Genomic DNA, 12,313 nt, shown 5'->3' with positions numbered 1-12,313 from the left:
CATCTTTATCCAATAAGAATAAAATAAAAGTTGTTTAGGGGACACGAGCTTCGGTGCTCAGTCGATGGCTCCTGGGGGTAGGCCTACTAATGCAGCATTGACAGTAACACAGTAATATATTGTGTTACATTTAGAATTTCAGCAATTTTATTAGTTACTATGTCAAGTAACCTTCCCTAATAGGGAACTCTACATCGAGAAATAATTGTTCTATTCTGTTCTATATTTTTCTATGTCGGTAATGAAAGAAAAAGCATTATGATAACAGTGTTTGTGCTGCAGCTGTTACGTTATAGTCTACAGCTGTTATTAGAGTTTTTAGAAAGTGTATTAAAAGCTTAGACTACTGCATGAGTGCTGCTTTGCGCATAACAGAAAACACCAACCAATAGGAGAGACAAGCTCTCACACTTAGCAATTCAGACCAACGCCATCATAAGGCTCTGGCCAAATAGAGATATCGCCCTCCACTGGATTTATGATGAACTACAATGAACGTGAGTTTTACATTACCCGCTTTTATTTTAGAATACATCACGGTACTTCTGCGGAAAAAAGTAAAAGTAGTGTAATAAATAACATAATTTATAAGGATATTGTGCAGTATAGAAAGAGATATTGTAAAGAAACTAATTACCTTCAAATGAAAGTAACTAATAATATACTTTATTATTTATAGCCCAACATTTTCCCTATTACTAGTCATGATAAATAAAAATATAAATACAAATAAAAATCCTCCCTCTAGACTCCCCTAGTAAAGGTTTAGCCCCCCTATTCACAAATCTGCTTGATTTGAGTCGTTTGCACGGAAGGATTTTTGCACAGGAGGACTGTGGTATTGTCCCCCATCATTTACATTATAAGTGCATTATGGAGGGACTCTATATGGTCAGGGTGAACAGGAGGAATGGCATGATTATGGCGAGAAAAAAAACCTTTTAATTGTATTTTTACACTGATGTGCTGTGGTTTGGCCGTGTAGGGTAAGTAATGCGTCACTAGGGGGCAGTAATACCCGCACACACCGGATGTTAGCCGCCTTTAACTTCACAGAGGAAGAAGAGTGAAAGTAGTGCTTTTCTCGTGGTTGCGTACATTTACTGGATGATTTTGTGGAATAGCGACATTGTTTACAAAATATGAAGTAAGAAGTAAGTCATAAATTATGTGTAGGAAAGTGCACTTATGCAGTAGTACAGTGTAGTATAAACTAGTAGTGTAATTCTCACCTGTTTCTCTCATGAAAGTAAGCCCATTGCTAGCTGGGATTGCTAACAATAACAGTACTCGCTGGTAACACTGTTTGCATTTTGTCCTCAGTATTTTTATTTTTCATTTCATCACCTGAATGTTTCATTGTGTGTGTAGACAGATAAGGTAAGCTTCGTTGTTTTTCCTGAGCGCGATGGCTACCCAGAGAGTGCTCCCTCAAAGCAAAGAGACTTTACTGCAGAGCTACAACAAGAGGCTGAAAGATGACATCAAGTCCATCCTGGACAACTTCACCGAAATCATCAAAACTGCAAAGGTACCTCCTGACTTCTCCTGTCTCTGATGTGTAAGGACGGGTTCACAATTGTTCAAGTTTGTCTTAAAGTTACAGTTTTTTTTTGTTTTTTTTTTACTGTCATTCCTCCTCTTCATGCAGGTCATGAGAAGAGATCCCTTCATAGTGTTCTTAAAATGTAAGCCCTCTCCTGTGCAAAAATTGTTCATCTGAAGCTAATATGAATCCTCAGTCATCCAAATGAGTTGAATCAAGTAGACACCTTTCAACGTTACAGTCTTGTTAGTGCCAAAGTCCCTTTTTGTTACTATACTTCCACCACAGTTCAACAGGGAAATACAAAGAGGGAATTTGACTATAAAAAGACTGTAAATGTGGCAGATATCCATTTGATATGACTAACTCAGACTACTGGAGACTCATATAAGCGTTAGATAAACTTTAAATTGCATGTTTGCATGTGTGTAGACACACTGTAGATTTTGCCCCCCATCCCTTACATTGAAAGTTCAGTTGAATGGGATCTTGTCATATGGGCATCTGACTGCTTTTGAGACCAATTTGAACAATTGTGAACCTGTCCTTAATTCCCCCTCTTGTACCCTGCATGTACATGTTATCTTGTTGCCCACTATATATATTAGTCAGGTAACATGATCACCCTGTTTTCTCCCCTCAGATAGAGGAAGAGACACAGGTTTCTCGACCAACTCAAGCAGAGCAAGACCATTATGAGATGCATGTACGAGCAGCAAACATTGTAAGTATTGCAAGAACCGAAACAACCAATCAATTAGAGGGATTTTTGTTTTAAATGTGCGCTTCTGCTTTTGGGTTCAGCACTGTATGATAGAATGTGTATCTTTTGCTTCAGTTTGCTTCAGTTCCTTATGTTTAGATTTACTGGACTACATGTTTTATAGCTGCACCATTCCTGTAAATTAAAAAAAAATTGTTGATGTGCATCATTCATGCAAATTTCTGTTTCTCCTCTGCATGCTCATATCAGGTACGTGCCGGTGAGTCCCTGATGAAGCTGGTTTCAGATCTGAAGCAGTTCCTGATTCTGAATGACTTTCCCTCTGTGAACGACGCCATCAGCCTCCAGAACCAGCAGCTCCGCTCACTGCAGGAGGAGTGTGACAAGAAGCTCACCTCACTCCGCGACGAGATCGCCATTGACCTGTATGAGCTAGAGGAAGAATATTACTCCTCCAGGTACAAGTAGGCTCATACTTGCCCCCATCCCACTGCCCCTCTGTTGTCCCATGCCCAGCACCATGTACTGTGTCACCCTTACCATTCACCACTGAGCCCAGGGAAAGGTTTACTTCTGCCAGCATCTAAACCTGACTCCTGACAGGGCTGAATTTATTTCATCTTCATCCGTCAGTCCAAACTGTACATGAACACAATTCATAGCCGGGGTTCACTGTAAATCCAGTAGATTTGCACCATACACGATGGAGCTCACCTCACTAAGTGGCTAAGTGTTGTTACATGGTTTTTTAATTAAGTGCCTTGACTGATGTCCTGCTCTATTTTATATATTTGTGTCGTAATTGGTCAAAGTAGAAAGAAAGAAAGCATTTAAGAGGCTGAATATCAATATGCAGCTTGAACCACAAAAGGTCAGGATGCACTTTTAGTGCAGTTTATTGACATAGTTGGAAAGCCAGGGTTCTTCTAGTGACAAGGATACATGTTATAATTCAGAAGAGAAAGCACTGCTGTTGATTAAAGTTTATTTCTAAATGGTGATTAGATAGATAGATAGATAGATAGATAGATAGATAGATAGATAGATAGATACTTTATTAATCCTGCTTTTAACAAGTGCTGATAGTACATAAGTGAGATAATTGATTTAAAGGAATGAAAGTCATGAGATTATTGCTCTTAGTTAATTAAGTATTTCAATATTTTAAAATTGAAGTAATAATCAGAGTGCAAAAAATTAATATAATATGTACATTTTATTAACGGATGATAATTGATAGGTTGTTAAAGGCCTATATCAGAAAATATATTTAATAAACGCATTATTCATTTAAGATTATTGTTTCTATTGAAGTCATAAAGATAATGGTGATGGCCTATGCGCTAGATATTGAGGATAGGTGGATGTTGAGGGTAGACTATAAAGTCAGACACAGCTGTTTGCTGTTATTTATTAAAGGTCAAATCTTAAGTTACTAATAGTTTGTCAAGCAGATGTTTTCTGTAAAAGCAGTAAGGTATTTTTTTTTCTGATTCCGTCCCTAAAACCACAAGTGACTCGAGCTGTAATCATGCAAGCAGTGTCAATCACACATGGTGCGGTTGTACATGTGCACCAGTTGTTCCATTAGACCCAGAATGATTTAAGAAATAAACTAGAAAGAAAACACTGTTATGGTTTGTCTGGTTTTTCTGTAAGAAAGCTTTGAGAGGTGTCTCTGTCCTGTTTGGAGCATGCTGGTTGTGGGCCTTCTTTCCTCACTACACTTGCTCTGCTTTCTCCTCCATCAGCAACTAACTCCACCTTTTTGCTTTACTGAAAACAATTGATCAGTCGTACCTCTGAATAGTACAAAATTAACGGACACTTTAATGTCTTCACCCACATTCCAGTGTCCAAGTGCTTTTGCATAACCTTCAATGCTTGTCCGTTCTATCGCGTGTGCTTTTATGTGCTGCTGTATGTGTATGGATGTGCTTAATTCTGACCTGCTGCTCTCATCTGCTCCTCTTTCTGTGCTGCACTGACTCTTTGCCCCCTACTGGTTTCCGCTCTGCAAAGCTACAGTCAATGGGAGAGCACTGATCTGCCCCTGTGTGAGGCCTTCCGGCAGCGAGAGAGCTGGGCCTCCCCGGGCAGCAGCTGCAGCTCTACCCAGGGGGAGCGAGAGGACGTGGACGGACCTCCTTCACAGGAAACAAACCTTCAACACCACCTTAATGGGCATGGGACCACCTCCATAGAGAAACCATGAGGAGGAAACTGGACACAAACTGGAACACACAACACTAGTGCTTAGTTTGGACTTGAGCAGTTTGGCTAATTTAGTTTCCATTATGTACTCTGAACTAATTTTGTATTATACACTTTGACTCAAATATAACTGAACTCAAACTTTCAGGCTTTGAGGACTTATTTTGCCAGAAGATGTATTTCAGGAAAGGTGCAGAACTCCTACTTTGTATTAAAGAAAGAGGAATCATTCAGAAGAGTGATGGTGTAACACTTGTTAGAATAACATTCCCCTCAGTCTGAAATGAAATGTGCATCCAATACTGAAGTAAAATACAAAGTACATTTTTATGTGTGCATGCTGGACTTTGGCTCAAGTATTGAATGAGAATGTATGATCTTACATTTCATTTGTATAAATGTTCATTTGTAATGTTTTATTTCTGCTTTTCTTTCCTTTTTTTACTCCACCATGCACTGACCAAATTAAAGAACAACACAAATGTTTTATGTTTTTAATAAAGACTGAATTCTACAACTAAAAGTCACAGTAGAATAAAATGAAAATGCATTTGTCTTTGATTTCAGATTTCCTCTCCATAAACAGGACCACCACTCAGTTAAAATTATTAACTGAGTTCCGAAACAGATACTGATTTTATTTGTTGTTGGTCAGATAATTATGATTTAATCCTCCCTTTTAACATAATACAAAGCAAATTAACTACAAATCCAAAACCACTATTGCGATATGTACAATATTTACAAAGTACAACACTGTCATGGGAGTTCACTCTGTTAAACTTATTTAGGCAAACCAGTCTGCAAATTATCTTTATGGCCAATTTTGAGGCTTCAGTGTCTAAAAAGACATCATTTTGAGTTAAAAGAACACCCAGTTCCTCAATATCGTCGATTCATCTTCTTGAACTTCTCATAATGGTAGTCATCTGTAGCCTTTTCATTGTTGGGACGTTTACGGTAGTTCGGTGGTGATGGCGCTGTGGAGTAACAGGAGAAGGTAAAAAGACTGAACAGCAACTTATCTTTTGCAAAATATGTTGCAAAGAGCTGGGCAACTGCCAGACAGAATACAAAAAATACTATTGTCATTCACTATAAGAAGAGCGTGATTGTGTGCATGCACTGCTTACCCTCTGGACCTGGTTTCTCTGTGTCACCCACACGCAGCGGCCTTGCTTTGGGCTCTTCTCTGTGTCTGTGGTGTCTCTGTGGTGCATTCACGTCCTCATGATAGACTGAGGAGACATTTTTTATAGTTAGCCAACCGTTCACAGCTCATAGCTCATCATCACCTTCTACTGTTGTCTCTATTAAAACTGCCACATTGACAGAACTCACAGCGGTTGTGTTGGACATAGTTGACAGCAATATTGGTGGGCACAAATGATGTGCCGTTGTCTTTCTTCTTGTTCCTCTGTTCTGCCAGCAGCTTGGCTTTTGCGTCCTCTGTACAGATAATGTTCTTTATCTTTGCACTGGGAAAGTAACAACAGGCTGTTAGTAACTGTTGAATCCTTTCTGTCTGATAGTCCCTGCAATGTCAAAAGGTCTTTCTTGCATATAAATAAAAATACATAGTTTAAAGATTTAGAGGAAAAAAAATACACAGATAACTGAGAGACTTCTTTACATACTCAATGCCAAGGTCAACCTCTGGGATCCCGCTCAGCATCTGATTGGATAACATCTCCTCTGTCTTCTTGGCAGAGTTCACTCGGATGCTCTCGGGCAGCTCATACAGGTGGTCCTCTGCATTCTTCACCTTCACTTTTTGTTCCTCAGCTTCCACAAGGCCCTTCTTCTTTTTCAGCTCTGTCTCAATATATTTCATCCTGTAGGATAGATTTTTGAAAACACAAAACATGCAGCTTAGAATATTTATATGAAGCACTTGGTAAGCAGCTGCTTGTTAGTGATCATAACTTGAGAGTATCCTGAATGTTAGGGGTTAAAATGTGTATCACAAATGAAAAAATATGCTTACATGTCTGCATCCTCATCTCTTCTGTTAGTTTCAGCTGAAAAGGAGGTCCCCAGGTTGAGGTCCCCAGTCTCTTCCTCTGTCCTGCACGTAGAAGCAGATGTTATCTTAAGTCAAATCATGTCTCATGAAAAGATAAAATTATAACATATCAATGTATACACAATCATTTTATACAAAAAACACTGAAGTAGTCGGTTTTACTTACATGTCCCTATTCCTATCTTTGACTTTCTTCATGTCTACAACCCCTCCGGTTTTCAGCTTGAAAGGGTCATTCTGAAAGAAACGTTTATTTTCGACAATGAAATAAACAAAAAAAACTAGTTAACTAGACAAATATGCAGGCTATTCAAAGAAACTACACATTTTAACATGTCACTTACATCAATCTCAGCATCTGGTGGCAGTTTCTCTCCTACCAACAAGGCAGTCACACTGGAAAAACGCAAAATATGAACATTGATTTACATCCAGTGGTGGAAATTTTAAAAAGTACATTTACTCAAGTACTGCATTAAGAACAGTGCTTGAGTATTTCCATTTGACACTATTTCATACTTCCACTCCACTACATTTCAGAGGGAAATATTGTAATTTCTACATTTATTTGACATCTTTAGTTATTTTCAGATGAAGATTTGACACAATGGAGAATATAATACACTTTTAAAATACAACACATTATTCAAGATGAAATCATTGTTTTCCAACCCTTTTGACTTTTGAATGTCTTACAAAAAGCAGTGTGTAGTCAGGGTTACATCTCACAACCCAATAGTTTTATCTGGTGACTATTTGGAGGGGCCGGACCCCTAGGTTGGGAACCACTGGACTAAACTAGCTTACTGTATATAAAGTAGTTCAAACTAGCTCCACCAGCAACATGCTGCACTGATGATTCAGTATTAATAATCAAATGTTTCAGTCCAAATTTATCAGTCAGAAGGACCAAACCATTGCACTACTGCAAATAACGTTACTTATTTACTTTTACTGCAGTAGGATTTTTCATGCATGCATGTATTATTATAATAAAGTATTTTTACATTGCTGTATTGGTACTTTTACCAAAGTGAATACTACCAAGATGTGCTCATAGTGTCGTTCAATTCACGTTACCGTACCTGACTCCAGTCTGTCGTTTCCGCAATGACTGAAGCTCTTTGGCCTCCTCTAATTTTGATCTAAAACACAATAAATAAATATTAAACCAAATACACATGAACGTAATAAGTTAATTAAGTCGCTAAGTAAGCTTAAGTCACTTTACACAAAGAGCTGTCGGCCACGTTAGCTTCTGTAACATGACAAAAACTATTTTACCTGACTGCTTCAGTTGTCTCATCCTCCTCGACATCTGAGGAGTCCTTTCTCCTTCTAAAGTTTTTTCCACTCGGCATTTTTAATGAAACCTTATTTCTGTGCTTCTGTAAAAGCTGCGCTAGTCGACGTCTCGTTGTCGCGGGGGAACTTTAGCTAACGTACAATAATACTACGTCACTTCAGCTAATTCGACGTGACAACTTCCGGTCTTGTTTAGATAACCATAACAAACATGGCGACGTACAGACAGGTCGGCAGGTTGTTGGGTATTTCAGCAAGACTTTCGCGACCGTAAGTGTACCTGTTTTTAAGTTATGAGGATGCCATATCTTCTCACTTTGCTCACATTTATGTATTGGCTTCATAAGTACCGGTTGACGTTAACAATTAGCGACGAGCCGGCTAAGTCATGCAGTGACGCAGCCTGATTAGATGAGGCTGCCTCGTCTATTTGTTGTAACTCTTTGGATCACAGTCTGGATCTTAAGCCTTTTTACATGATAAACAGAAATAACCATTTAATTGCATATTTTGGGCAATTGTACAAATATATAAATTGTGCAAAAATGAAGCACTAAAATAAATCAAATGAGTTGAACGATACTGAAGTCAGCTTCCGATTGGGTGTTAATGGGACCATAAGTAATTGTATTTAGCGGCTGATTTCTTCTTTGACCATTTACACCCGTGACAGAGTGTTAGGCATCACAGCCATAGCTGTTTAAACCCAGTCAGATCTGTGAAACCTTTTATTGTGCTCATGAAATCAGGGGGCGAAAGGCGATTTCACCACAAAAGCAAACAATGGCTATTTTTCTTTGTGTATTAAGCAAAATACAAATTTCGCAAATCTGAAAGTAAGTTTAATGAAGGGCCGTGCTACGACGTATAAAACTTTTTCTTGAGGGTAACTGGTGCCTAAAACATCAGTATTCATGTTTCCCTTAACTCAGAATCAGAAAATAACTTCAGCTTCGTTTAATTGAGTGCATCATTTACACCACTCCTAAGTCCACAAATTGAACTAGTTGTGGCCTTTAACTTGTGGTATAAGTACTCAGATCCTTTACTTTTGTAAAAGTACCAATACATCAATATAAAAACACCCTAACCCATTGCAAGTAAAACTCTTGCCACTGATTTCAGACACAGCCATAGTCTTTGATAGGAAATGTACTTACTAGGAACTTCCAAATACAAATATTTAATCCACATTAATTAATCACATCTTCATTATGACCATATTATTATTTATGTGACTTCTGATAACAGTTGGCTACAACAGTGATCAGTCATTGAGACCATAGTGTCATTATGTACTACAGTCTTTTCCCTATGATACATATCAAGGAAATTGAACTAGTCCATTGTGATTCAAAGTTGTAAAGCAATTAAAGAGAGGGGTTAATACTTATTTTCCATTCCTCATTGTGTTCTATATATTTTGTATCTCAATGCGTTTAAAATCCAATAGTCACAATACCCTGCATTATGCCTGTAAAAGCGATATAAAACTAAAGTTAATCAGTATTACAATCAAATGCAGATGTGAATGAGCATCGTTCTTGACAAGGACAAGACACATTATAATATATAACATGGTGTGATGTATCGCCCATTGTTACTCCTGTGTATGAACATTGCGCAGGAAAGGGGTTTTAAAAGATTAGATTATTTGTACCAGTTACTGCCACATTCCCAAGTAAATATTCAGATTTATTTAGCAGCATGTATGTACAAATAAAGTGTGATTTTTACTGTAATAACTTTATGAATCTGTCTCTTCTTTGCAGTGTCAGTCTTGCTGGCAGTGGATATCAGAGCTCCAGATTGCACTGGCTTTCACATAACACTGGAGTCAAAAGCCCATGGCCACAGAACCCCCATTTGGTTGTCCCTGGTGTGTATTCCCGTAGCACTCTTCTGTACCTTTATGTTGAAGAAACACATTATAATGACTTATGTTTCTGTACTCTTTGCAGGAAGGACCATGTTTGTGCAGACACAGGACACACCAAATCCAAACAGCCTAAAGTTTCTGCCCGGTCGCATAGTTCTTGAGGAAGGAACTATGAATTTTGCTGGCCCTCGTGATGCGTACTGCTCACCTTTAGCCAGGTATGTGATTTGACTTTTGACAAGACTTTTTCACAGCAGGATAATATAAATAATAAAATTGGCCACTGTTGGACATTTCCACACACAAAAGAAGTTTTAACACTTGTAAACCAAAGGACACTGTAGTAAGACTTCAATGTGTTGCTCAGAATGTCATTGAATCTCTAAAACTGGGCACATTTTATATGATCCAACCCATAATTGTGTGAAACCTTGTGTGTCTTTCAAAGCCTGATTTGATTCTGTTATTCTCTTGCAATTCATGCTTTCAGTGAGGCATTGAATGTGTGTTTGCTTGTCTTTTACATCTGTTTGAGTTTAAGATAATTAGATTTAATAGGTCTGACCTGAAATACTGTAAGTGCTCATGACATATGATAATATGTTACATAGCTTTTAAACAGTAGTTCAGCTGTTTATCTTATCACATGAGCAATTATTGAATCACATTCTTAGTGACTCAATTTTAATCTCTTTACTTGAAGTGCTGTGTGTGTGTGCGTGTGCGTGTGTGTGTGTGTGTGTGTGTGTGTGTGTGTGTGTGTGTGTGTGTGTGTGTGTGTGTGTGTGTGTGTGTGTGTGTGTGTGTGTGTGTGTGCGCTTGCATGTATGAGCATTTTTATGAACTACCATATGGGCCAAAGATGGACAATGCATTATTTTAATCTAGTCTTATTTATGTTTATTTATGTTCACATATAATTAAGTTTTAATGACTCCTGTTGCAATGTGTCAAATTCTAAACATGTATGTGTACTTTTTTAAAGCATAATATCCATTCTATATCCATCTATTGATTTTGTCTGTAATATTTTTTTTATCATGCCATTATCATTAATGAACTAACCAAGTAATGTTCTGTATTGTCTTTAGACAGCTGTTTAGGATTGATGGTGTGAAGAGTGTCTTCCTGGGCCCCGACTTTATCACCATAACAAGGGTAAAACCAGATCCAGTTTAATGACCAGCACTGTGTGACATAATGTAATCTCATTGTTTTAAGTGCTTGTTATCTTTCTCTCTCTACATTTAGTCTGATGAAAATATGGAATGGAAGGTAATCAAGCCTGATGTCTTTGCTGCCATTATGGACTTTTTCACCTCTGGACTTCCTATAGTCAATGAGGACAGCAAACCTAGTGCAGATACAGGTAGGAATTCAACCAGCTGTGTATGACACAAACTTTAAACAGACAAAAACACTTAAGACCAGCTGTTCATGAATGTCTCCACTTTTATTTTCAGCACCGTCAGATGATGATGATGAAGTAGTTGCTATGATCAAAGAACTTTTGGATACTCGAATAAGGTAGCTGCTGTTTTTGGGATGGTTGTTAAGACATATTATAATATCTGGTTTAGTCCCTGTTGCTCTGTCATTCTGTCCGTTGTCCACACTTATTGCTGTTGTTTTCCCCCAGGCCAACAGTGCAGGATGATGGAGGTGATGTTGTGTATCGGGGGTTTGAAGATGGTGTTGTTAAAGTGAAGCTGCAGGGCTCCTGTACCAGCTGTCCCAGTTCCATTGTTACTTTGAAGAGTGGGATCCAAAACATGTTGCAGTTTTACGTCCCTGAAGTTGAATCAGTGGAGCAGGTTTGTTCTCCTGCCAAAAGTGTGCTTAATGTAGTTACAGTGGTGTACACTTCTTACTTCTTTTTTTATTAAGATAAATGAAAATCTGCATCTTTAAATTCACACATTCAGCACACTGAGCAACAAAACAAAAATGCATAAAAGAAGATGTGCTCTGGTGAAACTTGACATTTTAAATAAATATTTCTATGTTTTTCCATTTCCACAGGTGAAGGATGAGGAGGAAGAGGAGGTTGCTCAAGTCTAATTACACTGAAACCAGAACCACATTTACACATTCCTCCCCACCCTGGCCAAGCCATAGGTGCAATTAAAATAGCATCTTTCTGCCTGGTATTTAGCTTATCGGTGTGGGAGTACTCATTATCGTCATCATCATCATTCAGATGTCATCACTGATTTTGGTATTTGTTTTTTGCTCACTGGCAATATTTCAGAAGAGCTCGGTCATAGAAACTGATGTATGTAGAGCTGAAATAAATTGTATTTATTATTTCAAACCTTTCTGTATCAGTCACTAGTCAGAGCAGCTTTCAGGCTTAAAAACATACTGTATGTATATAAATAAAGTTTATTGAAGTATTTTGCAACTATGTGTTCTACGTAATCCAACAGTTTATTCTTTTGAGATAAGGTGAGAATCACGTATGTGCTTAATGTTACATAATCATGATCCTTACAAGCTACACCCAGAGCAAACATAAAAGATTTGCATCTAAAAAACACTTATAGAATTATGTTGCTTTAGAGCACATTTTATAGGCTCATGGTGCTATTTCAATAGACTACTGTGTAAAATGTAAAA

The 12,313-nt window shown here is 37.9% G+C and overlaps 3 protein-coding genes across 4 annotated transcripts; 2 read left to right on the top strand and 1 right to left on the bottom strand.

Annotated features, from left to right (window-relative positions):
• Window positions 1–1,054: 1,054 nt before the first annotated feature.
• Window positions 1,055–3,900, top strand: med22 (mediator complex subunit 22). Of its 2 annotated transcripts, none has more exons than XM_053324769.1 (4): window positions 1,055–1,154; window positions 1,372–1,531; window positions 2,190–2,270; window positions 2,520–3,900. In XM_053324769.1, the coding sequence occupies exons 2-4, from the start codon at window positions 1,409–1,411 to the stop codon at window positions 2,736–2,738; spliced, it is 423 nt and encodes a 140-aa protein (XP_053180744.1). In that variant the 5' UTR covers window positions 1,055–1,154; window positions 1,372–1,408; the 3' UTR covers window positions 2,739–3,900. The 2 variants fall into 2 exon arrangements, with proteins under 2 accessions (XP_053180744.1, XP_053180745.1); XM_053324770.1 differs by having other exon boundaries at window positions 1,064–1,147.
• Window positions 3,901–4,830: 930 nt separating this feature from the next.
• On the bottom strand, window positions 4,831–7,939 carry c9h9orf78 (chromosome 9 C9orf78 homolog). Its single transcript, XM_053324767.1, has 9 exons — window positions 7,795–7,939; window positions 7,596–7,655; window positions 6,855–6,906; window positions 6,677–6,747; window positions 6,472–6,552; window positions 6,122–6,319; window positions 5,826–5,962; window positions 5,618–5,722; window positions 4,831–5,464 (listed from the first exon to the last, which is right to left on the bottom strand). Exons 1-9 carry the CDS (start codon window positions 7,869–7,871, stop codon window positions 5,367–5,369), a joined length of 879 nt encoding a protein of 292 aa, XP_053180742.1. The 5' UTR covers window positions 7,872–7,939; the 3' UTR covers window positions 4,831–5,366.
• An 82-nt stretch (window positions 7,940–8,021) lies between these two features.
• On the top strand, window positions 8,022–12,094 carry nfu1 (NFU1 iron-sulfur cluster scaffold homolog (S. cerevisiae)). The gene is made up of 8 exons (XM_053324768.1): window positions 8,022–8,085; window positions 9,588–9,694; window positions 9,777–9,912; window positions 10,786–10,852; window positions 10,946–11,063; window positions 11,158–11,221; window positions 11,334–11,508; window positions 11,717–12,094. Exons 1-8 carry the CDS (start codon window positions 8,027–8,029, stop codon window positions 11,753–11,755), a joined length of 765 nt encoding a protein of 254 aa, XP_053180743.1. The 5' UTR covers window positions 8,022–8,026; the 3' UTR covers window positions 11,756–12,094.
• The last annotated feature ends 219 nt before the right edge of the window (window positions 12,095–12,313 follow it).

The sequence above is a fragment of the Scomber japonicus genome, chromosome 9 (genome assembly GCF_027409825.1).
Source record: "Scomber japonicus isolate fScoJap1 chromosome 9, fScoJap1.pri, whole genome shotgun sequence".
Lineage (NCBI taxonomy): Eukaryota > Metazoa > Chordata > Actinopteri > Scombriformes > Scombridae > Scomber > Scomber japonicus.
Note: the sequence above shows the minus strand (reverse complement) of the source record. Positions and strands in the feature narration are given on the sequence as shown.